This window comes from Barbus barbus (assembly GCF_936440315.1).
Source record: "Barbus barbus genome assembly, chromosome: 2".
Classification (NCBI taxonomy): Eukaryota; Metazoa; Chordata; class Actinopteri; order Cypriniformes; family Cyprinidae; genus Barbus; species Barbus barbus.
The window spans coordinates 38312878-38340652 of record NC_136730.1 but is presented as its reverse complement, the minus strand read 5'-3'; the positions used below and the strand labels follow the sequence as shown (position 1 = coordinate 38340652).

General features: G+C 37.8%; 2 protein-coding genes across 2 annotated transcripts; both read right to left on the bottom strand.

Annotated features, from left to right (window-relative positions):
• Positions 1-396: 396 nt before the first annotated feature.
• LOC306881912 (beta-1,3-galactosyltransferase 2-like) lies at positions 397-4190 on the bottom strand. The gene is made up of 2 exons (XM_079436270.1): positions 4085-4190; positions 397-3460 (listed from the first exon to the last, which is right to left on the bottom strand). Exons 1-2 carry the CDS (start codon positions 4108-4110, stop codon positions 2419-2421), a joined length of 1068 nt encoding a protein of 355 aa, XP_079292396.1. The 5' UTR covers positions 4111-4190; the 3' UTR covers positions 397-2418.
• Positions 4191-4536: 346 nt separating this feature from the next.
• kcng4b (potassium voltage-gated channel, subfamily G, member 4b) lies at positions 4537-16795 on the bottom strand. Its single transcript, XM_079431097.1, has 3 exons — positions 16565-16795; positions 14199-15009; positions 4537-6449 (listed from the first exon to the last, which is right to left on the bottom strand). Exons 2-3 carry the CDS (start codon positions 14943-14945, stop codon positions 5700-5702), a joined length of 1497 nt encoding a protein of 498 aa, XP_079287223.1. The 5' UTR covers positions 14946-15009; positions 16565-16795; the 3' UTR covers positions 4537-5699.
• Positions 16796-27775: the final 10980 nt, after the last annotated feature.

Below are 27775 nucleotides of genomic sequence, written 5' to 3'. Positions count from 1 at the left end.
TCTAATCATGAGAAATCTCATGAGAAAATTATTTTTTGAGGTGGAAATTTTGTTTGAGTTTGTTTGTGATTCTGTAAAACAGAAATGTGCATTTTTGTTTAAAAGTTAAACAAAAACGAAGAAAAAAACATGGAGGTCCACCACTAACACACTCTTAAATCTAACCAATAGTGCAGCGTAAAAAAACAGAACGTACAAAAATATATCAATATGATTATATGCATTCATAGATATTAGCCACCAATTCACCATAACATAAAATAGCAGGAAGAGAAAGGAAACCTTAATCTACAGACCTAGGTTCTGACATACAGCTCTTAATAGTACATTACACAGAAGAGGGAAACATAACACAGGGAAATATCAATTTTGGAAAAAAAAGATGATGCGATGATAATCTGTCTCAAATATTTATAATTAAAGGAATTCATCTCTAAAATTTTTGAAAAGCAATTCAGATGATGAATGTTTATTTATTTTTTAGAAAACAAAAGCAACAGCATTAGATAAGAGGATATAATTGAGCTCACAATTCAACAAACATAAAGAAATCCTGATCCACACTTACCAGATTAAAAAAAAAAAATGAAGATAAAGAAGGACTAAGAATGGATCATTTTACTGACTGTCTCGTTTGACAAAATGAACTAATCTTTGTCTCTTGTGAATGTGCACATATGCAATATCTGATCATATTACAAATTAGGAAAAAAATTGTCACAGTTGAAGACATGGATGAGAACAAATAAAGAACTGATGCAAATAAGGAAGTGTATACACAAGGAAACGAGTGGAAAATAATGGGACTAATCTGATCATATTGGGACAAACGAAACAGGTTATTCCAGAAAACAGGTTATGCAACATGTCTGAGTATGTTTACAGAAAAGTAAACGGATAACTTGACAAAAAAAAAAAATAAAACTGAGACATTCAAGGTATTTTAGTTGCTATAGCAACTTTCTGAACCAGAGTTAGTTTAATACATGTACAGGCCTCTCAGGTTTAGAGGAATTTGGCGCATGTATACAGTTTTGATGATGCTCCAGTGGGTGTAATGGCACAGTTTATGCATAATAATTTATATAAAAAAAGTTATATAATTTAATAATTGTAAAACACTACTCTAAAATACACCAATGTCAATTTAATGTTTCCTCACAAATCTTAAAACCAACATTTTCTCGTCTAACACATCCAAGTCTTCACAGGTGTTTTGGAACCAACGTAATATGAGTATGCAACTTAATAAACCGAGAGTTCAGGGTATATGTGTTAAATTCGCTTTATTTATGAATAAGTAGATGTAAAGCGCAAGTCACACTACACGTTTCGACTTAAGCAATGAATATTTTGTCAGAACCACTAGTAAATTACGTTATTGTGTGAGAGAATCGTGATCTCCAATTTATAAAAAATAAAATAAAATAAAATTGTGATTCTCAATATATCCAGAATCGTGCAGCTCTAGTTTACATGTTGTTTATTACTGCATATAATTAATTAAAAAAGTTTAATTTCATAAAGTATAAGTTGATTTCAGAATGCACCTACATTTTTTGCATTTTGTATTTCAGTTGAATAAAAGATTATTTTCCTTATATATTTCATCGAGGATTTTTTTTTTTAACTCTAAAAATCTCATCTCGTGAACCCAAGTTCTAACTTCACCCTCAAATCAACCGAATTACTATGAGGCGCCACGTAGGATTTAAATCAAACTTCGCTTATCAATACATAAATAAAACAAGTGCATATACATTATTTTATTTCTCCTAACCGACGGTCGTTAAGTCATATTAACCGTTAACCGACAAGATTGTTAAATTACCATTAAATTGAATTTAAATTGATAGGTGGCTTGACCCATTACAAATACCTAAATTTGTTTACCAGGGATTCATTTTATACACACAAAAAGTAGCATAAACAACATGAAGGTGAGGATTCACGCTTCTGCGAACGGAGAAAAACATAAGATATTATATATAAAAGAAACAGGCCCATATGCAAAATATATTTTTGTTTCCAAACTAATTTTTGCGTCATTTGAAGTATCGATATGGATTTATGCGTTAAAGTTAAATGGAAAAAGATTTTGTCAACACATGAGAAATGTAATCGATGATTGGCATTTCCATCAGCTATATCGTAAATATTTGAAAACACTAAATATTTTTCCGCAAATAAATCCTTGGGTGGAAACCTGGCTGTAGGTTGTTGCTGATGCATTTGAAGTCAAAACACATTTTACACTAGGACTGGATTATTGTTGCTGACTGCATGAACCTGAAGACCTGCATAATTAACCCAGTTTTGTTATAGCCTGTTTTTGGTTGTCCATGTTTAAAAAGACAGACAAGCTTTTCAAGTTTGTTACATGTCATGTGACCATTACACAGATTTAACTATTTGTTGTTAGCAATATGGACCAGGTCTCTGTAAATCCTTCCAAAACTCCACTTGGTCTCTCAAGCTTCGTGTCGTTGTGGCGATGAGTTTTGAATAGCGGCAGCGGTTGTATTCGACAGGGAAGACATTGAATAGGCTTCCATCAGGTGGATTGGTCAGAGCAATTCCTAAATGTGTCATACATAGACCTAGAAATACATCCTCTATGTAAAATGGTTTGACAAGCTGGGCTGCCTTAATAAATTTCTCTGGCAGGTCTAGGGTGAAAACATATCCCAAGCCCAGAGCATAGGGTGGATAAAAAGGTGGCTTGTAAACAGTTTTTGGAAGATACCATTTAGAATGAGGGTCTCTCAGTACCATTGCATTCCTAGCCACAAGTCCAGTCATATAGTTCTGCTTTGGAGCAGACAGAAGCATATTGACTAAGGTTTTCACATTGAGAAACACATCAGCGTCAACTTTCATTGCATAGGAGCCATTTGGACAGTAAACAGTCAGCCATTCTAGCATTACCATTGTCTTAATGGTAAGATTGTAGTAACTGTCCCAGAAATCACTTTGTATAAGGTCATGATATTTCTCACTTTCGTGTAGCAAATTTTGTTGTAGCGTTTCACTTTCTTCTGAAGTGGGGAGTCCCAACAGAAATAATATGCTCACAGTCTTGTCCCCAACTAGCCTCTCTGATCCCCAAGTTGAACGAATGGCATCCCGAGCAGCTATATTGCTTGGAGCTACTGGTACCATTAATACTATGAAAGGGTTTTCCTTCTGGCACTTCTCTGGCTCATTCAAAACTAAATTATACTTGTGTGGGTATGCCACACAATATGGGTCCGGAGGCTTCCACGGTTCCACAGAAGTCACTGTTGGCACTGTATTCAGCGAATCGTTGACCATTTTAATGATAAATTTCTCTGGAAGAAAACATCCAGCTATTACAACCCAGGATTCTGAGATGTAGTAGCACAGGACCAGGACCAGGAAAATGGTGAATATAAAAAACAAACGAAGAGATCTGCATCCACTACTTGATTGGCCATGACTAAAAAGAGAAAAAATGTTTTAGCTATCTTTTGGCATGTTGTGTATTGATGCATTCATCTAAATAAATGTTTGTTTTCATTTATACACACGGAGATGCTGTACAAGGTATATGTGACCCTGGACCACAAAACCAGTCTTAAGTCGCTGGGATATGTTTGTAGCATTAGCCAAAAATACATTAGGACATTAAGTAAAGATCATGTTCCATGAAGATATTTTGTAAATTTCCTACTGTAAATATATATAAAACTCCCTCAGATTCCACATTTTCATATAGTTGAATCTCAGCCAAATATTGTCCTATCAACTTACATCAATGGAAAGCTTATTTATTCAGCTTTCAGATGTATAAATCTCAGTTTTGGACCCCAAAAATGGACCCTTATGACTGGTTTTATGGTACAGGGACAGGGTCACACATATGATAAGGTACTACAGTTAATAAAAGCATCAAAATTCTTCAGTTATATTTAATGCTTTGCAACTCATGCACAAGGTGGATAGAAACTGATCTTATCTAAATCACTTCTAAAAAGAGTTTACAAATTGAATCATTAAGTGACTTAATGATATGTCTTTATAATTTAATATACAAATTAAAACAGAAGCATTGGTGCTTTACCTTTGTTTTTCATAGTCTTCCTTCATATTTCCTCTGTTTGTAGAATTGCATTCACATTATCAAGCACTACCATGGCATGACTGTGCACGGTGAGCGTGAAGTACATAGTGAGACAAACCCTTTTTGTTTGCATAACTAGTTCCACCCCGTAAGGACATCAGAGATCAGGAAACAGCATTGTCTACTATGATATGTGGCAAAAACATTAGTGAAGATCATCTGAATTACACAAAGCCAATGACTGACTTAGAAACTAACATATGATTTTCCAATACATTAGTATATTAATTAAAGATAATGAGGTATGTTGAGTGATGCTGAAAGAAAAAAAAAGTCAAGCCACATGATAGTCAGTGGTGGCTGGTGGAACATTTTCCATGTAGGGTTGTGCCACAGCAGCTTTATAAAACATTCCTTTATTTAATGCTAAAGAGATAAAGAAAAAGACTTTTAAGAAAAAAAAATTTAATAAACATCATTGTTCAGAATAAAATCTAAGATTTATTCTCACAAAACAAAGCTTTTTTCAAGATAAATTGAAAAAAAATCATGTCACAATTTCTGTATAGTTCAACAGCAAAAGCCAAGCTGCAATAACAGGAGATGCCAACAGACACTACAGGGGGACATACAGCATATACACTATTTTGCACATATCATATATCATGAAGCAGACATCAATTTTTAATTTGAGTGTGGTTCACCGAGGGCGGCTCTCTATCACCCTCTATTGGCCAGCTGTCACTGACGATGACAAACATATTAGAGAAATGAATGTTCATGTTATTATGTGGCTTAACAAAACAACATGCTTCATTGTACAATCAAAGAAAAGTCTAAACATACTCGTGTGCTCTAATGTCTTTGAATGTTCTCGAATATATACATATATGTATATTTTAAATCCATTTCATGTTCGAAAACCTATAAGCACTGTGATTTACTACTACATACAAAAATATTTACATTCATGAAACCACATTGTAGTTTCTTTCTTTTTTCTTTCATTATATATTGTACCAGTGGCTTTAAGTATGCTTAAAAAGATGCTAATTTGCAGAAACAAAAATAGTCCTTGAAGTAGATATACACCTTTATTATGTTTTTTCTCCAAAGAAATATTGCATATAATAGGTACCAATTATTTGGCTTATCATATTCTTGAGCTGCTTGAGCTTGTGTTTTCAGAAATATGGATTAATAAATTATGCAAACCACAAATACCAAAAGGTTGAAGGTAACTGTAAATGTAAAGGCTGTGACTGGTTGTCTGTGACATGGTAATGTGGTGTGTCCTCAATTAATAATTTCATTCACAATATAAATGTATATAATGGAACAATAATCACAAATACAGACACATTTTTATGTTTAAGGAACACATTATATACAAAACCTCTGTAATTTTAACGGTACAGGTAATTATTTTATTGATTTGTCACATAAATCACATTCCAACTGTTTCAAAATCACATGTAGAAAATAAGAAAACCAACAAAGTATGAAGAGATATGCAAATATAAGATCAGATGTCATTGCAGCACGCAGTTGGCTGACTGGCAGTTGTGCCATTGCCCTTGCGTTGATTATTACTGTTAGTGCTGGCCCAAGAAAATTATTGTCTCTCCAGCACTCTCTGGGCATCCTCTTTAGCATCCAAAGTGGCCACTCGCTCCTCTTTACAAATCATTTCATGTTCACACTTCAGCTCGTGGTATGAACGAGAAAACACATGGAAGATAGATGTAGCTGGAAAAGCCATAATAAGAATACCACTCAGTATGCTGCTAAAGGCAACAAGCTGGCCAGGTATACTGTGTGGTACCATGTCACCGTAGCCAACAGTCGTCATGGATATGATAGCCCACCAATAGGAAGCAGGAATGCTGCTAAAGCTGTGGGGCCCAGTGGGCCTGTACTTTGTGAATTCTTTCTCTGCCAAATGTACGAGAGGTGAGAATAGCGCTACAGCCACGCAGAGGAAGAGAAGCAAGAGTCCAAATTCTCGCATACTCCGTTGTATCGTAAGACCCAGTGTCTGAAGGCCCAGTGAGTGTCGTGCCAGTCGCATCACATACAGGATTCGCAGGGCGCGCATGACTCGCAGAATTAAACCCAGCTTATCTAAATATCCACGACCAGCGCTACCATTAAGCTCGGCTTCTTCAGATTCATCTTCGCTACCGACAACCAAAGAAATGTAGTATGGTAGAATGGCTATGACATCTATGATATTAAGTGGATTTCGAACAAACTGCAGTTTGCTTTGAGCCTGCAGGAAGCGCAACAAAAACTCCACGGAGAACCAGGCCACGCACACCGTTTCCACTATGAATATGTTGCGACATTTTTCTGAGCATTCACCCTGTAAAAGAACAATAAGGAGAAAATCAGGTGAATGTTTAGATTAAACATCACTTATTAAAGCATGGTCTACAAAATCTGTAAAATAAAAATAAAAATAAAAGACAATGTAGCTATTGACATTTTTGCTTTATTAAAGGAAATATGTAATGAAAGACAGATTTAAAGCTGAAAGCGGGGTGCAGTTACTGAGATAAAGTGAATACAGCAGCCACAATAGCACTTATGTTCTTATGTTTTATTTGATTTATATTCGAAACATTCCCAAACGCATTAACTATGAAATATCTAGATTCTCACCTTTATAGATTATGCTAGTTGATCTATGGGCGATGGTCAAAGTAACCTGATAATGTAATCTATTAATTATGCTTATAAAATTTTGTGTTTTAATATTTTTTATTGTGTGGTAACTATTTTATAAAAGCAATAATGTTTTAAAGTGTCGTGCCTAACGTGTGTAATTGTTTTTAACAGGTTATATGTTGGTTTGTAATGTTTGTTTTAAAGGTCCCATGGCATGAAAATTTCACTTTATGAGGTTTTTTACATTAATATGAGTTCCCCTAGCCTGACTATGGTCCCCCAGTGGCTAGAAATGGCGATAGGTGTAAACTAAGCCCTGGGTATCCTGCTTCGCCTTTGAGAAAATGAAAGCTCAGATGGCCCGATCTGGAATCTTCCCCTTTTGTCGTCATACGGGGAAAGGTTACCTCCCCTCTCTCTGTTTTGCCCGCCCATGAGAAAATGAGCTACGACCGTGCGAGGCGAGTGAGAGACATCATGGCTTGCAAAGGAGCGAAGCATTGTTTTTTGGCACTTCAGTTCTGTTCTACTCTATGAACTCTCACATACTGTAATACAACTGAATAAAGCTGTTCACATTTACATATTTTCTGTTGTCATGCATAAAACAAGTATAATTAGTAAACACGACCCATTAATAATACGTTAACCCTCAATCACTCGCACTTTACTCCTTAAATCCTGATTTATAATCGCAACATCGTCTGATAAAATCAATATACATCTAACTTACACTAAAAAGCGACTATATGCAGTGGTTTTGGCTACATTACCGTTTTGCATCTGAGTAATAAACTGCGCATATTAACAGACAAATTATGTTCCTATTTAAAAGTCCAAACAGTCAGTAAGCGACAAGTGCTTGGAAACGCTGTTTTGTAAATGATTTATTGATGAGTCTGCTGCTTTAAGGCAAACTGAAAGCGCTGCTTCTCTGCCGCTCGCTGCTCAGAACAGACGACACTGCGCCGGGAGAGAGACCTCGCACTCGCGGGGCAGTACTGGAGACATCTTCCAACTGAATGATGAGTTTTTTTTTTTATGTACCCGTTATGGGAAAAAAGCCGCCTAAAGGGTCTGGAAGTTACTAAATATTGTTCTAAAGTCGCGCTCGTGTGTGTGAGACACGGGAGCTGATGGCAGCGGGCGGTGGATATTGTTGCGACCCGCCCAGGTAAAGTCTATGTGTGGGAAACACTGACCGTATCCAGACACAATATTTTAAACTAACCATTCGGAGACGTCCTGCTGTAGCCGCTGAGTTGCAATTTATTCATCCGGTGCTTCTCCATCCGGATCAGATTCTGGGTCAAACTGAAAAGCTTGAAGGACTGCGTGTCTACCAGCCATTGCGATACATCCACTGTCAACATTAGCGCATGGTACCGTGGTGCAAGCTGCAGACCACACCCACCCTCCACCTTGCCCCGCCTCTCTCCTCCTCATTAGCATTTAAAGCTACAGACACAGAAATGGCACATCCTAATGGTGCGTTCACACCAGACGCGAATGAAGCATTAAGCGCGAGTGATTTACATGTTAAGTCAATGCAAAGACGCGAATAGACATCCTGCGGCGCGATTCGCGCGAATGAGGCGGCGCGAATGACGCGGCGCGAATTGAGCATTTCGAGCGTTTGATTCCCGCGAATCGGGCAAGTTCAAAAATCTGAACTTTGGCGGATATTCGCGCCGCGCTAACCAATCAGGAGATTGCTCTAGTAGTGAAGTGATTACGAGCGAGGCAGAAGTCAAAACAACAATAGAGGACTAAATCATCGTAGCTGTACTATAGACCAAAGATTACCTGTTAGATTTACCCAAAACAAATTATATCTTATGTTTATCCACTACAGAGACATCAGAGCCAGCGGCAAATATCAGAAGGACTAGCCGAGGTTATGCTCCTCTCTTCGGGATACATGAGCACGAGCGCCCGGTGATCGCCTGGAGCTCACGGCTCCGAAATCGGCGAAGCACATTTTCAAATAGGGGCTGCTTTTATAAATAAACCGCAGATTTGAGTTTTAAACAACTACATTCTCGACTGAAATACACGCGTCCAGTGTTTCCATAGCACATAAAGGGCTGATTTTATTTGCCAAATTCTATACATATGCTCTCTGTGGCCGTCATTGTGCCCCACGGCAGAAGCCCCGCCCATCACGTGAATTCGCGTCTGTTGTGCAGTGAATTTCACGCGCGAATGAAGCGAGTAAACCCAAAATGTTCACGCGTCCAACTACGCGCGAATAGCGCGATTTATTTGCGCAAGTCGCGTCCGGTGTGAACGCACCATTAGAAAAGCTCATTGTGGGACTGGCTCATAGTGGCTGAAATTCTGCACCAAGGCTGAATTTCGGGAACAAGACTTCAGATACTGTACTGTAGGGACCACTTAGGCCTGTATAAAAGCATCCAAAAAACAGCATGTCATGGGACTTTTAACTATGTTGTTTATTCGTATATGCAACACTCCTGGAAAACATATTTTAATCTCAGTGAGTCTTTTCCTGGTTAAATAAAGGAATTTGAAGTAAACAGACAGGTTTTTATGTAAGCAAGGTACTCAAGGCCGTGTTGTATCAGCCGTGATTTATTCACGATACAGCACGGCCTCGAGTACCTTATTGCTTTTATAAAACGGTTACCACACAATAAATAAAATTAAAATCCAAAATTTGATAAGCGTAATTAATAGATTACATTATTAGGTTACTTTGACCATCGCCCACTATGGTAGCACTTTACCATAATTAACACTTACTGTAAAAAGTGTTACCCCCACTATAGATCAACTAACATAATCTATAAAGGTGAGAATCGAGTGCTCCTCCCCGTGCTGGGGTAGGAGCGGGCTGAAGGTGAGGAGTCAGGGTGGTGGAGGGATGCTGAATGACTAGAAATGATGAAGGTAAGATTGCTTTGATTATTTATAGGGGTTCTCTCTCGTGCTGGTTGGATAGATGGTGTGATTACTGATGTTGATGTGTTAATTATCTGCGCATGCTCCTCCCGAAATTTGTTAATAAAACATCACTTAATGCGTTTGGGAATGTTTCGAATGAAAAGGGAAAAAAAGAAAACAGAAGAACAAAAGTGCTATTGTGGATGCTGTATCTCACATGACGACCCCCCACACACACACTCGTGCCCCCTCAAAAATTACGCATGACGCCTCTGTGTGCACCTATATATTTGTATTTACCTCAGCTTATTCTCTTTGTGTTTTAAAGGTAGTTGTCAACTTGTCAATATACCATAAAGGTAAAAAAGGTACCAAAGAAATTTAGTATATTAACATTATTTCAATTAATACATTTTTAATGAAATCTTTACTGTAAATTTAAATTAAATCTGTAAAATTAAAATGTAATACGTTTTACAGTAAAGTTTTTTTTTTTTAATAATACAGCTTTTATAAGGCTATTGTAAGTCTATTTTTAAGTGCACTAATCATTTTGTACCTTTCTAGTTATTTGAATTAAAACTTTATTGAGAGAAAAATGAGTGCACCTTTAATCCTTTGAAATCTGTCCCCTGCCATTGCCATTTCATGTTCCCTGCTGTTCATTGCTGGCCTCACCTATCTTGTAGCTCCAGCACGCCTAATTGGGCAAATGCAAAACAACCACATATTTGGCTGGGATCTCTCCTGACTACCCTCCTGACTGTGGCCTCCCTATTTTTCCCTGCAGTCCTGGTTTTGTGTGCTTTCAATATATCACTGTTATCCCAATTCAATCTGGCCAGCATGGAATTAGCAGGGTTTGAGCAGATCCGGGCTACCATCGCCTGTTCCTATTCATTCCCAGGTGGCTCCGGAACCTAGAGTGCCAACGCCACCTCCTTATAATGGGGTTCCTAAGTCATGTCAACCATTTCTCTTCCAATGTGCCATCACATTTGCCCTGCAACCCTCAACCTTTGCTACCGAAGCAGCAAAGGTGGAATTCGTCATTACTCTACTCACTGGGAGGGCCAGATAGTGGGCAACTACCATCCGGGATAAGTAAGCACCTTACTGTGTCATATGCAAGCTGTTTCTTCAGGAAATTATCAAGATTTTTAAAACACCCGGTCACTGGCTTGAAATGAAGCTGCTTTATGTTTTCAGGGAGATTGCCATCCATGACCTTCCAACTTTGTTTGATGGCCTGGTTTAGCTGACATGCAGAAACCGACACTGTCAACGTGTCATGGCCCACTCTTCTTGGCAAAATTCACCTTGTGCTGTTTCCAAAGCAGTGGCCGTTCATGCAGACTGGGTATTTAAAAATGTAATCTAATAAATCTGAATGAAAACTCGCTCGTAAATCTGGGGCATTCCAATACACAGAACAAATTGCGCATGTGATTGGACAGAAAGTGAGGCTTTGTTTGTTCTTATTCACATGACTCTGTGAAACTAATACATGCCCTGATACGGGGCTTCGCTGAGGACCGCTGCAGCATTCTCAATATGTGCCTCGAAGCTTCCGTGTCAAAGGTAACATCTCAGAGACATAATCGATTTGTCTTTGTGTACATTGATTCCCCATCTTTGCAGGTACACACTCAATATCTCTGACAAGTGCTGCAGAGGCTACTTGAAAATCAACTTTATGTCAAAGCGCAGAAGTACTTATTTCAAGCAGACTAAGGTGATGCATGTCTCAGAGTGGCCAGACTCTCTGACTCTCATAGAGCTCTGCAGCGGTTCCTGGTGTTTGCCATTGTTTATTGCTGTTCCATTAGGCATTATAGTCAGAACACTGCCCCCTTAACTGCTCTGACAAGTACCTTTTAGGTGGTCAGAGCAGGCACAGGGGGCTTTTTATGAAAATGTTTCACATCTACACTTGTCTTGTCTGTTCCAGACCCTGATCTGTAGTTCATTATGGAGATTGATGCTTCAGAGGTCAGAGTTGGGGTGGTCCTTTCTTTATTATATCCTCATCATGGGATGGTGCACACATGCACATACTTTGCTCACCACCTGAGCCTAGCAGAACGAAATGATGATGTTGGTAAAAAGGAGCTGCTCACAGTTAGGCAGTTTTTGGATGAGTAGTGATAACAGCTGGAAGGGGCAGTGGAGCCTTTCTTGGTCTGCCAATCGCCACCCACCCCTGGTCCCATATTGACACTGGCCTCCCTTCCTCCATGGACAATTCCATGTTTTTTAAAGTTGTGGACAATTTTTCAAAGGTGGCTCAATTAAATTCCCTTCCCAAATTCCCCTCAGCTAAAAAAAAAAAAAAAACTGCTCAGGTGGTAGTCTGTCATGTCTTTAAGATTCATAGCTTCCCAAAAATGTGGTCTCTGATAGGTTTTTTTCCATTTTCCCTCTCCCCAGATTTTTTCCCATTTTTCAGTGCTACTGCAATTCTGACTTCACGATTCCATCCTCAGACCAACAAGCAGTCTGAGCAAGCTAACCATGATTTGGAGCAAATTTTTGCTGTCTGGCATCCCACAATCCCACTTCCTGAAGCCATCAGCTCACCTGGGCAGAGTATGCCCACAATACAATCCCTGGAAGCCAGTGGTATACCCCCCTTTCCAAACTCTGTTGGTCATCAGCCGCATCTTTTTGCTTCTCAGGAACCTGAGGCACATGTTCCCTTCACCCAGGCCTTTGTCCAGTGGTGCAGACTCAAATGAGAACGAGCCAGTAAGGTGCTTTTCCAAGCGGGAAATATGACAAGGCTTATCCCAAGTATGTCTGTGGGCAGAGGGTATGGCTTTCCACTAAGGACCTGTCCCTTAAGGTGCTGGCACGCAAGCTGGAACACAGGTTCTTAGGGCTATATCACATTACCAAAGTCTGTCTCTCATGTGCCAGCTTACATGTGTTTCGTGTCAAGCCTGTAATTTCTTCCCCTTTGAATCTATGTCTTCTCCTTCCCTCCCTCCCTCTTATCCTGTTGTGCTAACAAGGCTGCTGGACACCAGAAGGCGTGGTAGGGGATACTACTACCTTTTTGAGCTTACTGTCTCAGGACATCTTGCACTACACCTTTTCCATCCTAGGAGCACACAGAGTTGCTCCAGGTGGGCGTGGGGGGTGCTCACTGTCAGGGCGCTGGTCTGATTAGCTCAGGGTTTGTTTGTGTTTCGTCTTTTGTTTGTCTGGATAACATGGCTGACACATGGTGTTTGTGTTTGTCATCCCATCTGCTCTATTGTCTATTGTTACCGTGCACCTCTTTTTACCTTGTTATCTCACCATTATCTGCCAAGTCCCCGCCTCCACTCTCCAGGTTTCACTCTCTTTCTCCCCTGCCATCACCATCGTTCCCTGATGTTCATTGCTGGCCCCACCTATTTTGTTGTCCTTGGACTATACTCATCTCCCATCAGTGTTGCTGTTTGGTTCTGCTCTTCCGTTCACTATGGATTCCCTTCTCATACCCCCCCCACACACACACACACACACAGTGGGCTGAAATTGAATAACCACAATGTTGGCTTTAATCTCTCCTGAATCCCCCCCCCCCAACTGAGGCCTCCCAATTTCTCCCTACGTATTTGTGTGCTTTTGGAATGTAATAACATTTATCTCCATACATTATTATAATTATAATTTGTAAATTATAATATAATTATTTGGAACATAGTCCTTTTGTTGAAACTACTGCAAAAATGGTTCATTCTTAAATTATCGAATTATCGGTTTTACTGTATGTCACAAGGATGAATAAACTGAAAACAAGATATTCCACACACAAATAACACAAATACATAAAAGTATTAAATGAAGTGAAGTGACATACTGCCAAGTATGGTGACCCATACTCAGAATTCGTGCTCTGCATTTAACCCATCCAATGTGCACACACACAGCAGTGAACACACACACACTGTGAACACACACCCGGAGCAGTGGGCAGCCATTTATGCTGCGGCGCCTGGGGAGCAGTTGGGGGTTCGGTGCCTTGCTCAAGGGCACCTTAGTCGTGGTATTGAGGGTGGAGAGAGCGCTGGACATTCACTCCCCCACCTACAATTTGAATTACGAGTCCAACTCTCTAACCATTAGGCCACGACTTCCCCAAATGTAATGGTCACGTAAAGCTGAATTGTGGTGAGAAGAAATGCAAAAAAAGTGATTGTGACCTCATTAATTCCTTATATTTTTGCATTCTCCTGCCATTTGGTGTACACTCTGAAACAAAGGTTTTTGATGGCATCTATGGTTCAATGAAGAACTTTTAACAGCCACGAAATCTTTACACTGCACAAAAGGTTCTTTATAGTGTAAAGAGGTTCTATGTTCTTCACACTAGGAGGAAATAGTTGTTTTTTTAGAACTGTTCACCAAAAGGTTAATTGGAGAACCCAAAATGGTTCTTTTATGGCATAAACCTTTATTTTTAAAGAGTGTAGAATATATATCATGGTATACTATAGAGTGCCCTCAGAAGACAGTATCTATAAAAATAATGAATTTGTGCACTAACCCTGTTATCGTGATCAGGCATGGTGCTAATACACAAGCTGATAACTGTCACAGCAATCATGACCACTGAGAAACATGCAAAGATTTTCCCAAGCCAGCCAGAATGAGGGTTTTCCACTATTTCTTGCAGCTGGCTCATGAACCCGATGTAGCCCTTCTCTTGTGTTATAGGCTTCTGTATGACTAGCCTTTTCTTCCTCCTCTCTTCCTCCTTCCTTTTCTTCTCTCCTACTTCCTCCACACAGGACAACAACTTGCGCCGACAGCATCGTTCCATGTGAACAGGGTCTATGCCCCAATAGTTGAGTTCGTCAGACAGTGACACAGCACACACCTGCCGCAGCAACCTCAGTTTACCTGCAGCCAGGAAGTTTAAGATGACCCGGAAGGCCATTGAGCTGCGGTCAAAAAAGAACTCTCGCCGGGCCTCATCGTAATCATCACAAAGCTGGGCGATATCATCCGGGCTGCTGCAGTGACACAGCTGTCCCAAACGAGTGAGTGGGAAATCCTCCAGTGTGCTCCAAGGAAATGTGTAGCAATCTCCTCCAACATTGATGAGGGCTAGTGTACTATGGTCGACATCTCTGAAGGCCGCAATGTTGTGTAGTCGCTGGGCCCGTTGAAAGTACACACCTTTGATGGTTTCAGTCTCTGGAATTTCAGAGAAAAACAGGTCAAGGCTGCTGTCATCTGTACTGACTGAGAGACTACTAAAATCATGATTGGCATTGCTGATGATGGGCATGGTGGCATTTGGGGATGTCAATGATTTGAATGTTGTAGCTTAAGCAGGAAGCAAAGCACTGGAGCTGGCAGAGAGAGAGAGAGAAAGAGTATTATTTTATTGAAACATCAGCATTACCAATATCAACATATATGTAATGCACATTTTCTTTCAAGTAATTGTTCACTGTATTTGTTTTATCTTGTTTGAGACCACCTAATGATGTTTCTGTGAAACTGTGTGCAAATACATGCTTTCATGAGTAACGAAATAAAATTATATTTTTGTATAAACATAAATAAATAAAAATCATGTATATTTTACAAGAAAAATATAATGTTTAATTTAATGTTACTTGTGAAATTTACTAGCAATTTCTGATTGAAAATGGTTTCAAAGTAAATCCTACACCACTTTTTTTCAGATACATGTGATCTACATTTTTTTTTGTAGGTTACATAAAAATTCTTTCCCCAAAAACATTTAGTAGTTATAGAACAAAGAACAAGAATTTTACATGTGCAATAATTAAATATAGTTACACACTTTCAAAAAATGATATACCTCTATCGTACAGTGAATATATGAGATGGTAATGTCATAGTACTTTGATACTCCAATGTACTTCATTAAAAAAAAAAACAGTGAAATACTGTACACTGTAAAAAGTGAAAATGGACAGTTGTTAGCTTAAGGAGGAGCTATACAGTATTTCTACCTGTGTTTTTAAATAATGAGGGATGTGATTGGACCCTTAGAAATGACTTCAGTCAGTTCATTCAGCTGTTCCCAGTTAGTTACCTTCTATTTATCTATTAATGTTAAGGATAAATAACGTTTTTAAATAAGGTTAAATCTGACACCATGACATCACAAATTGTGCTCACTCACTGGTATTTTTCCATTTAAGAGACGTCAAACAGACAGTGCCTCTATTAAAACAGTGTTTGGCTCTTTTAACAGTACACTGGGACCTCCATACCTCTATCAAAAATGTGACTGGCTCTTAAACGTTAGGTATGACTACAGCCGCCATATTATGTGTTATTATTTCACACATTCGTATGAATGGGTGGCCCACCTCTTAATCTTAAATTCTTTATTTTGTGCAACCTTTAAAATAAAATCTTTTCTTTTAGATGTTAAATTAAGCACATTTACCAGATAAATCATTTTTGCAGTGTACCATGACTGCTAAAAAAACAATAGTAGCCCAATAGAAACCATCACAGAAGTTCTAATAGTTTCCATTAAAATACCATTATAAACCATTAGATTTTTCCAGTAGAAGCATTACAAAATTCCTTTTTGTAGTGTGTTTTGGGCATTTTTTCCAATAGGATTTAACATCCCACCAATAGAACCCATCACATACCAACTTTATAGTTTCCATTAAAACCAATACAATTCCCATTAGAACCATTGAATCATTACATTTTGTATTGTGTTTTGGTCAGGGTTCTATTGTTTTGTTGTTTTTTCCAGCGAGGTTGTTATAGTAGCCTGTTGAATATGGCACATAGCCTACTTCTAAACTTAATAAGATACACACTTCACTACAACATTAAATAACATTTGCCACAATATTCACTGTCTGTCATTAAAAAGCATACAATAAAATCAAAAGTTTCACTACTTACCTGCTTAAAACATGAAAGATTCTGTCATCCTAATGGAACAATGTAAACGTTTTTACTCGTCTGTCATAAGATAATTAAAACATATTTTAATTTAGGAAGGTGTATGGACCAAGTTTAAAAAGGTGATAAGTTCCTCGTCCCATCTTGCAAGTAAGTTTATTGCAGTTGAATGTTGCCATGAGCTCTTCATGTGCTCTTCTTACTGTCTAGTCAGATGGACAGGAATAATCTGCCTGTCTCATAAAGATCATCCTGAATCCTAACACAAGCGCCTGGGAAAATAAGGTTGAGTAAAAAAAAATACTCTCGGGAATAAAACCGATTAACTAAAACCGGTGTCCTCTGAAAGCCAACTGTTGTTTATCTCTCTGCTTTTCAGATATTAAACACCAGCGGTGTGCGCGTGTGCGCGCCCACCAACAGATTCAATGCGTCCTCGCTTTTTAGTCACAACAAATAATTGTGAGAAAATAGTGTGTGTGTGTGTGTGTGTGTGTGTATGGAGATTTCAACAAAGCACCTCTTCAATAAGGTCAATTGTGAGTGTATGCTAGGACATAGATCCAACGATACATTTTAATTACATGAACCATGTTAATAGCTGCTGTAAAATGCACAACTAGTTATATATTAATACACCATATACAGTAATACTAACTCTGTTTACTGTTTATTGTGTGCCAGCAATACACCCTTAAGTTAACCTAATGAGCTATATAACTTTGTAGAAGAATCATTCTGATTATTATTAATAAATTACATTTAAAAAGTTATTTAACATTGTCTTTTATCATATTGATTTTGCTGCTATTTTATAAAAGTGATCAAGTACTTTTTTAAGGGGTGTTCTTAGGCACAACGTGATGCAGAATGACTAAAACATATAACAATGGTAAAATCACTGTTATGCAAACCTTACATGACTTATTGCTTTAGTGAAATATGTAGATTAGTCTGAACTCTGAAGCCCCTGATCCACAGAGTAATGAATATCAGGGCTTAACTGTAATCTCCTGTAGACAGATGATGGTGAGCATGCTGGGACAGCTGAACCAGTGACGACCCTTACTTACCACCTAGGATAAACAATAACTTGTTATATAGAGAGATTTAAAACAGTTGTTTTTTAAAGGATGTCTTTACTCTCCTGTAATCAAGTTTGTTTGTCTTGTTCGACCTGTTCCTAAACAAGCTCTCAGGTTACTTCTAATTGGATGAACTGGGCCTGCAGAAAGAAACCGGAGAATCTTATTAAGTGCTTTGGCATCAGGGTCTCCTTACATTCAGTATCTAGGTTTTCGTGTTTCCCCTATCCTTGAAAAAAATGCAGACAGTAATCATATTTATTAACAAGATTTTTACACTGTAAATAAAATACATTTGTAAAACTTGTTGGCAATGCTATGTGTCTGCTAGCGGCTGCAAAGATGTTTCAAAGGTGTTTCAGTGCACAACATGTGTTCCTGTTTGGTTGATTGGATGTTCTGAGTATATGGATGTACAATGTCCTACATATCAGGGGAAGTTTTGGATGGTTAATTATTCAGTCCTTTGAATGCTGGGTTCTCTTGTGAAAAGTAAGTGCGCCTAATTGTAATAAATGTGCACGTGTAGTTTACTAAGCCTTAAAAGTCTATTTGAAATTAATGAAATAAAAGGTCATCTTAAGTGCATGTAAAAAAAAAAGTACACTTTAATGACTGTTTCTTAACACACTTTAGTGTAAGCGCTTTAAAAAGTGTACTTCATAATAATCGGATTGATGCCAGAATAAAATATTCACTTAAATTATATGTTCTGAGTAACATACTGTAATATGTCAGTTTTGGTTTTGTTCTGTTTCTTACTTATTTGGTTCTTCCTGTTTTAGTTTCTGACCTAGTTCTGTTAATTAGTTATATGCATCACCTGTGTTCGATTAATTACCTTGTTTGTTCCTCTCACTTTAAAAGTCCTCAGTTCTCCTTGTTTAGTTGTCAGATCTTAAGTTCACCAATGGTGACACATACTAATGAACATTTAAAGTACTTGATTATTATTTGAACTAGTGTGTTATTCAACATTTACATCTACAGTAAATTTTAAATGTACAAAATTGCAACTTCACACTACAAAAGTGTAATCACAAATACATTGCTGAAGAGTACTGAGTACACTTTAACCATATTTCACCTAGAATTATAAAATTACACATACAGATATTTATGTACAGTACTACTTAAGTTGGTCCAATAAGCATTCATAAGTTCAACTAATTGCATGTAATTTAAACTATCCCTTCTGTGATTCTTTAGTATTTGTGTCTGTTTTATCAGCTGGTGAAAATCATGTCTGCTTGCATAGAAAACAATTGCACACCTCTCTTCAATAAGCTGAATGGTCTTAGGTACAGAATATTTTGTATGGCCTAATATGCACCAGTAACAGAATACTAAACCTTATTTAGGCTACATATGTATCATGTTGCTACTAAGAAAGGAAATTTGATTTGGTGTTAAAAAAGAAATACCCATAAAGGTAGGGAGAAAGCAGCTGACGTATACAACCAATGAAAAGACAGCATAAAGTGTTTTACTGCTTAATTATTTAGTATCCAGTATCCTGTATTTTTTTAAGGTTAGATTTATCTAACCTGCAGGTACTTTGGATATCAGAGATCTCAGTATTGAATGTTGAAAGCACTCATTACTGTTTCTAATCCTCTTCGGCAATAACAAGGATGGTCTTTAGATGTTTCAACATCAAAAGAAGGAAAACCTGCTTAAGACAATTTTGCATTAGAAGACACAGAAATGTGACGCTTATATAGTCTATAGTGTTAGCTGTGAATTAGCAATTGAAAAGTACAAATTACTTATGACCATGGTTTTCGGTTAATTGTATTCTCTGATTCTTCTTAACTCATCCAATTCACTCATAATAAAGAGGTTGTTTTCATTATGGAATATTGGGAACTTATTTATTATTGGGAATTGAGGTCTTGTAGAATACAAGATGTGACCATGAACAGGTTTTTTTTTTTTTTTTTTTGACAATGTATACTTACAATACTAATAGGTTATGTGAACAGGTAAGCAAAATCATAATTATTTACTTTATTATTATTATTTTGTTAAGAATGTTTTGGTAACATTTTATATTAAGGTGTCTTTGTTATACATGTTACATGTACTTACTATTATAATAACAACAAATTATGCATATTTAATGTAAGTAACCCTAAGACAAACCCTAATCCTAACCCAAACTGTAGGAGCCAAATGTAATTTTGCTCCTACAGTTCCTTGTTGGAAAAGCCAATGTCTAAACCTGAGCATGAAAAGCAACAAAGGTGGCTTGTCTGTACAATGAAGGAAAATAATGAATTTATTACAGACGTTAAACAATGGTTATCCGATGCTGGAGTGTCATATAATGATGGAATGTCCATAACAGACACAAATATAAATCCTGACGATAGTGTATCAAATGCCACAAAGAAGGGATCGCAATGCAAAACCCATTCCTCCTCTAGTTCTTCAAGGGTTTCAAGTACTGCATCTGCTCGACTTAAAGCTATAAGGCTGAAAGGGCAGTTCTGTTGCAATCTGTAGCTGCTTTAAATAAACTTCATGATCTTGAAGCTAAAGAGGAAGAACTTCAAAGACAGAAAGAGAAACTGCGGAGAGAAAAGGAGCAATTGCAAATGGAAACAATTAGCTGCTGCCACTGCAAAACTGTCTGTGCTGGAATCAAGTGAGGGGAGTGTTGAAGGAATGAGTGATGAAGAAGATCCTATGAATGCATATTATAAGAAACATGTAAGATCATGTGCATCAAACAAATGCTCATATTCAAAGATGCCTTCACAACAACAAAGTGCAACTTCTCAACATGGCAATTTAAGTGTACGTCCAAAGGAGAGTTTAAGTATGCAAACTCAAGTGCAAGTTTCAAGGCACTGTAAACCTTCATCAACAAGGCAGCAAATTTCAAGTTCTGATGAAAATGTCCACATACAAGTGTTACCTCCCCCAGTTTCCACTCGTGTTCATACTCCAAGTCCTACCTTGCATGATGTTGTACAGCAGCAAAATAACATTACTGCTCAGTTAATAAAACAGCAAGCTTTGGTTTCTCTTCCACCTCGTAGGATGTTGGAATTTGATGGCGATCCATTGCAGTATGGTTCTTTTATTAAAGATTTTGCCCAAGCCATTGAAAAGAAGACAAGTGACAAGCAAGAATGTCTTTATTATCTTGAGCAATATACAAGAGGGCGACCAAGAGAGTTAGTCTGTAGTTGTCACAACATGAGAGCTGATCAGGGATATGATCGAGCCAAGAATCTGTTGAAAGAGCATTTTGGCAGTGAAATAAAAGTAACGGCGGCATATATGGAGAAGGTCATGGGCTGGAAGATGATTAAGTCTGAAGATGTTGATGCATTGGAGTCTTTTTCCATCTTCTTAAGAAGTTGTTGTAATGTAATTGAAGATTTGCAGCACATGGAAGAGATGAATGTTCCATCTAATCTTCGACTTATTGTCATGAAGCTGCCGTATAAGTTTCGAGAAAAATGGAGGGCTGCTGCCTGTGAGCTACAGGAGTGTCGAGGCAACAGGGCCATGTTTTCAGATTTGGTGAAATTCATAGAACATCAAGTAAAGATTCGTTCTGATCCATTGTTTGGCGATTTGCAAAGTGGACAGTTAGCTTCTTCATTTCGTGTCAAGCCTAAGTCTACACTTACCAGTAAGGGCCTTGCTACTGTCTCAGCTGTTAACACCTTTTCAGACTGGTGTCCATCTGCAGTACCAAATACTTTTCTTGTTCAACAGAAAGATGACAGCAAGATGTGCATTGCTTGTAAGGGCAGTCATTCATTGGAAAAGTGTTCTTGTTTGAAGAACATGACACACAGAGAAAAATTTAACATGTTGAAAGACAATAGATCCTGTTTTGTATGTCTAAAGACTGGACATGTAAGCAAGGACTGTAGAAATCCATTGATTTGTGATGTATGTAAGCAAAGGCATCCGACCCTGCTTCATACAGAAACTAAAGTGAAATCACCACTAGTACCAGTAAACAATGTTCTTGTTACTTTGCAAGCTTGTGGGCAGACTGGGGCCCGGAACAATGAGTGTGTCTTATCTATCTTACCAGTACAGATCAAGGCAAAGTCTGGTAGCAAGATTGTAAATACTTATGCATTTTTGGATCCTGGGAGTTCTGCCAGTTTTTGTACGGAACATCTTATGCAAAAATTGAACCTTACAGGAACAAGAAACTCCATATTGCTCCGTACTTTAGGCCAGGAAAAGTCAGTAGACACATTCATGCTCAGAGGTCTTCAAATTTCAAACTTTGACAGACAAACCTTCATGGATCTACCGGAGTTGTATACTCAAGGATTGATGCCGGTAAGCAAGAATAACATTCTTACTCGGGAGGACTTAAGGGATTGGCCATATCTGGAAGGTATCAAAATTCCCAGAATCAATGAAGAGGTTGAGCTGTTGATCGGTATTAATGCATCAAACTTAATGGAGCCATGGGAAATAATTAACAGGCAGGGCGGTGGGCCCTATGCTGTCAAGACCCTATTGGGGTTGGTCGTGAATGGGCCTCTAAGAGGTGGCAATAGTGACTGAGGAAAGACTGGCTGTCCTATAGTCACTGCCAATAGGATCTCCGTCGCCAGGTTGGAGGATCTGTTGATTGCTCAATATGACCAATAATTTAATGAGAAGCTGTCTGAGGATGATGTAACCATGACAAGAAATGATCAACAGTTCATGGAAATAATGGAAACCTCAATTAAATTTGAAGCCGGTGATTATTGTATAGACTTACCTTTTAAGTCTTTTGATGTCATCTTGCCAAACAATCGTAGCGTTATAGAACAGCGTGTCATGAGTCTGCAAAGGAAGTTTAAAAGAAATCCAGAGTATCAGCAAGAGTATGCAACATTCATGGCTGATGTTATTGACAAAGGATGCGCAGAGGTAGTACCCCTTCATCAGTTGAAACGAGAAGATGGTAAAGTCTGGTACATACCACATCACGGTATATATCATCCTAAGAAGAAAACTCTTAGGGTAGTGTTTGATTGTGGTGCAGTGTATAGAGGAACATCTTTGAATTGTCAGTTGTTGCAGGGTCCCTACCTTACCAACTCTCTGCTGGGAGTTCTAACGAGGTTCAGACAGGAGCCTGTTGCTTTGATAGCTGATATACAAGCCATGTTTCAACAAGTGAAGGTCTCTCAGAAACATATAGACTTTCTGCGATTTTTATGGTTTCCTGGAGGTGATGTGACGCAGGATGCTATGAAATATAGGATGCAGGTACATCTGTTTGGTGCAGTGTCCTCACCTAGCTGTGTCAATTATGCATTAAGGAGGATTGAGCAAGATTGTCAAGCACAGTTTGATTCTTGTGTGTTGAATACCATTCTTCAAAACTTCTATATGGACGACTGCTTAACATCTTTGCCTACAGAAGATGAAGCATTTCATATGGTTAAGAATCGCATTGCTGCTTGTGTCAAAGGAGGATTTCAGTTGTCTCAGTGGATGAGTAACAGTCGCTTTATGTCCCGCATTCCAGAGGAGTATAGATCCAAATCAATTAAAGAACTTGATTTGGATAAAGACGATCTGCAAATGGAAAAAACTGCTTGGATTGCACTGGAGCACTGAAGAGGATAAATTCACCTTCAGATTATCCATTAAGGAGCATCCTTACACAAGGCATGGCATATTGTCTATGGTTAGTTCCATCTAGGACCCCTTGGGGTTTCTTTCACCGTTCACTTTGCCTGTAAAACAGCTGCTGCAAAAAATGTGCAAGTGTAACTTTGGTTGGGATGAAAGAATTCCCCAGGTGGAACTAACAGCTGCTGTTCTCGCTGTGCGAGTTGATAAAATGCTTAAAAGAGAGCTACAGATTAATCTGGACCATCAGTGTTTTGGACAGACAGCATGACTGTGCTGAGATATATATATATAGAACTGAAGCAGAGTTTGTCATTGTAAATGTATAATATAATTATGGGGCCAGGGTGTAGGAGCCAAATGTAATTTTTTAGCCACTAGATGGCGGTGTTGGATGGGAGGAGTTGGTGTACGTCATATGATATTTAAACCCTCATGGTTGTGTGTGTGGGAGGGTAACAGGTGGCGGGAATATATGGTTCTTACCATATCCTAAGAGCCACTGAACCATGAATACACATGTTTGTTGTAAGCTGCATCTCAATCATTAAACGAGCAAAGAAAGAAATGGATTGTTGGCATGGACAATGACTTTATTTCCAATTTATGCGTGAAGAACATCTTACCACCTGTTCCTGGGTGGATAGGAAGCCACTACACAAACCATATAGTAAATGATGTATAATTACACTGTAACAAGGGCACCTTAAAGTGTAATAAATAATTTATAATACTTTAACATTAAAAGTACAAATATCAATGATACCATTTAACTGAATATACTGTATAGTAAATAGATCTGTATTTCAATACAATGACAGCATTAATTAAGGATCTGAAAATGCAAATGATAATTAAGTTCGGAAACATACATAAAGTAATTAATACTGACTTGCAGTTCAGTAGAACATTGATCTGGTCTCGTAAGGAATTAAAAAGAGCATTCATTGAAATGACTGCAGTTTTGACTTTTAACTGTGACTGTTTCGGCTTTGGTTTTAAAAGCTTGTCCGAATCATTTTGTGGACATATGCAGCTCTTGTTACAACCACAACTATTGTACTGGTACAAAGCGGCACTTATGTTTATTGCATAAATAGCGTGAAAGATGCAACATCAGATGATTCTCAAACATTTTTTTTTGTGTTGTCAAAATAAATTCAGTGAAATACAGAATGCATTAAATGACTTCCAAGAATAGTTGCTAAAAACATACAGAAACTCATGACATACACCTTAAAAAATGCAGTTGTTGCCCTAAGGTGTTTCCACCTAATCTGACACTTTTGTTTGTAAAACCTGTCAGGTGTATTCATTCATCTAAAATAATATCTTTACTTAAAACAACTTCATTTAGATAATACAACATGAAAACAGCTAATTTTTAGGTTTAATGACAAAACATTTGATGTAGTATGCAGTATATATATGGATGCAGGTCCTGTTTTATAACCATCATTAACATAGCTTCCTTTTCTTTTCTTTTTAGCTTCCTTCAATTCAATTCCTTCCTTTTCTCACACACATTTTGTTGCAGAGATACATATTTAAAATAAATGATAAGTAACAATACTTATTGCAAGTCTTCTCTTTTAAGAATTTGTGTGTCATTTTCAGGCTTTAATGTAATCATAATCTGGCATAATTGTAAAAACTGATATGTCTGTATGAACAAAATGGTAAACTTTGACTAAATGTGATTTCAAATGTTATAACAGTGATTTTATAATATCTAAGCATAATCCATCAAATTTATGAACAGTACTGTTGAAGTTAGTTCAGTGGTTCTCAAACCTCTCCATGAAGTACCCCCAGAACTTCACATATTGTATATCTCCCTATATCTGATACACCCACTTCAGGTCTTGCAGTCTCCACTAATGAGCTGATGAGTTGAATCAGGTGTGATAGAAGAGGGAGACATACAAAATGTGCAGGGCTGGGGGTACTCCAGGACAGGTTTGAGAACCACTGAGTTAGTTGAATGAGCCCATTAGTGGTCTTCCGCTGCTATCTAGTGGTTATAAATTTCTCATTCAACACGGTTTTTATCCTTTATAACTATTATAGTGTTATTTTTTTTGCCCAATCTCTCTTCAAATGTTTCATGCTTGTTTAGAATGAAATTATGCATCATTTTACAGAGACTTGAGAATTTATAGGCCTTGAGAAGATTTATAGGACTTGAGAATTCATAGGCCTTTTGGTACACTATGTAAAGAACATATCATAAAATGACCGGTTTATAGTAGTCCAAATGTAAATGTTCAACTTTTTTTATATAATTATTGACCTAGAGAGTCTAGAGAATAGTACTGCATTGATTTTATTGATTTTGATTTTAAAAACCATGTCTAGTTCAAGTAGGTTTTTTTTTAAATAATCTCAAATATTTAATGAACAGTTTGATTGACAGCATTCGTCCCAGAGGCAAAGTTGTTCAGAATGAGGAGATCTATTGCAATTTGAGGCAATTTACTATAGAAATACTGTGTTTTAGAAGCCTTTCTTCTCTGTCATAGCGTTTTCTCAATCTCCATGAAACTTTGCATGCTTGTTAAGAGTCATCTGACAAATGTAGCACATTGTAGCTAAGCAAAGGACAAAATTCAGCATTTTTTTTTTTTTTTTTTATAATTATTGATCTAGAGAGTCCAGAGATTAATACTGCAGTGGTTTGATCGAGATTTAGTAAAAAACCAGGGACTAGTTTGCAAATGTAGGTTTTTTTTAAATGATTTGATTGACAGCAATGGTTCTTGAGGCAAAGTTGTGCATTATGAGGAGATCTATCAAATGATATGCATATTTGTGGATGTGTGAAATACCACGTGAATACAGAGCCAAAAAATCTTGTTAGCGCCATCTAGTGGCCGATTTCTTTCAAAATTCTTACAGATCTTTAGGGCCATGGGTTGAACATGCCCACCGAGTTTCGTTCCGATCGACCTCCATTAACCTTGTCTATTAGTTGCTCAAACTTCATTGGCCGATGACGGCCATGTTTTTTGACATACGCCGATTTCCTCATAGATTAGGCACATTGGACTAAGACACTGCATACCAATTTTCAAGTCATTTTAGCTAACTCTTGCATAGTTATAGTGGTTTTTTATGTTTTTTCCATTTTATAGCGCCACCAAATGGCTGCACAATTTTTTTTTCGACCAAAGATTGAGCTCTTACACATGTGAACCGAGTTAAGATATCTCATTTCATTCACGAGCTATAGCCTTTTTCATAAAATTGGCCCTCCGCTTTCAAACTTTTTGGCGCCCCATTGCGACAGGGAGTTGAAATTTCAACTTTTTTTGATAATTGATAATTATTGATATTCACTGTCCAGAGAAATTTTCTACACTGGTTTGGTTCAGATTGGGCAAAAAAACTAGGACTAGTTCGCATAAGTAGGTTTTGGACATAGCTCAATTTTGCGGAAAAAACGTACATCGCAGCGCGAATCAGAATTTTTTAGGCTTTTGTCCGCCTTTACCCAAGGATTCCAAAAATTTATTTTTTGAGTCTACGACAAACAGTTTAGGAGCTATGAGCGATTTCTCATTTTTCTTCGCTGTAGCGCCCCCCATAGGCCGATTGGGGCGAGTCTTTGATGGTGAGTAGCGAGCCAGACTACTACCTTCTGACAAAGTTTCAGCTCTCTAGGCCTTACGGTTTGTTCTGCACGATCAGTTTTAGGGAAGAATAATAATAAAAATCCTAACAGTTACAATAGGGTTTCAGCACAACGTGCTTGAACCCCTAATAATACATTAAGCTCTTGTTCTGTCCAGATTTGACTCTTGCAATGCTCTCTTGGCAGGTCTTCCAGCCAATTCCATCAAACCTCTACAATTAATCCAAAATGTCGCTGCAAGATTAATCTTTAATGAGCTGAAAAGAATGCACATCACACCTCTGTTCATCAATTTGCACGGGCAACCAATAGCTGCTCGCATAAAATTCATGGCATTAATGTTTGCCCACAAAACCATCACTGGCTCTGCACCCCTTTACCTAAATTCATTACTTCAGACTTACTGTATGTGCCCTCTAGAAACTTGTGTTCTGCAAGTGAACGACACATTATCGTTCATCCCAAAGAGCACAACATAACTTTCAAAGACTTTTTCATTAACTGTTTCTTCCTGGTGGAATGACCTGCCCAACTCAATCCAGGCAGCTGAGTCTTTGGCCATCTTCAAGAAACGGCTAAAAACACATCTCTTCCATCTTTATTTGACCCCCTAACTGTCACTCTGTATTCTAATTCTATTGTATATATCTGTCTTCTTTGTATCTATCAGACCCTCTAAAACTAGCTTTCTTTTTTCTATTCTATCTACTTGTTTTCTTTAAAAAAAAAAAAAAAAAAAAACACCCTGCTATGTGTTCTGTGTTAGGCTAATCGAGATTTGTCATAGTGCTTGCATATTGTTGCTCTTTTGTTGGTTTTTGATTGCTTCTATTGTCCTCATTTGTAAGTTGCTTTGGATAAAAGCGTCTACTAAAT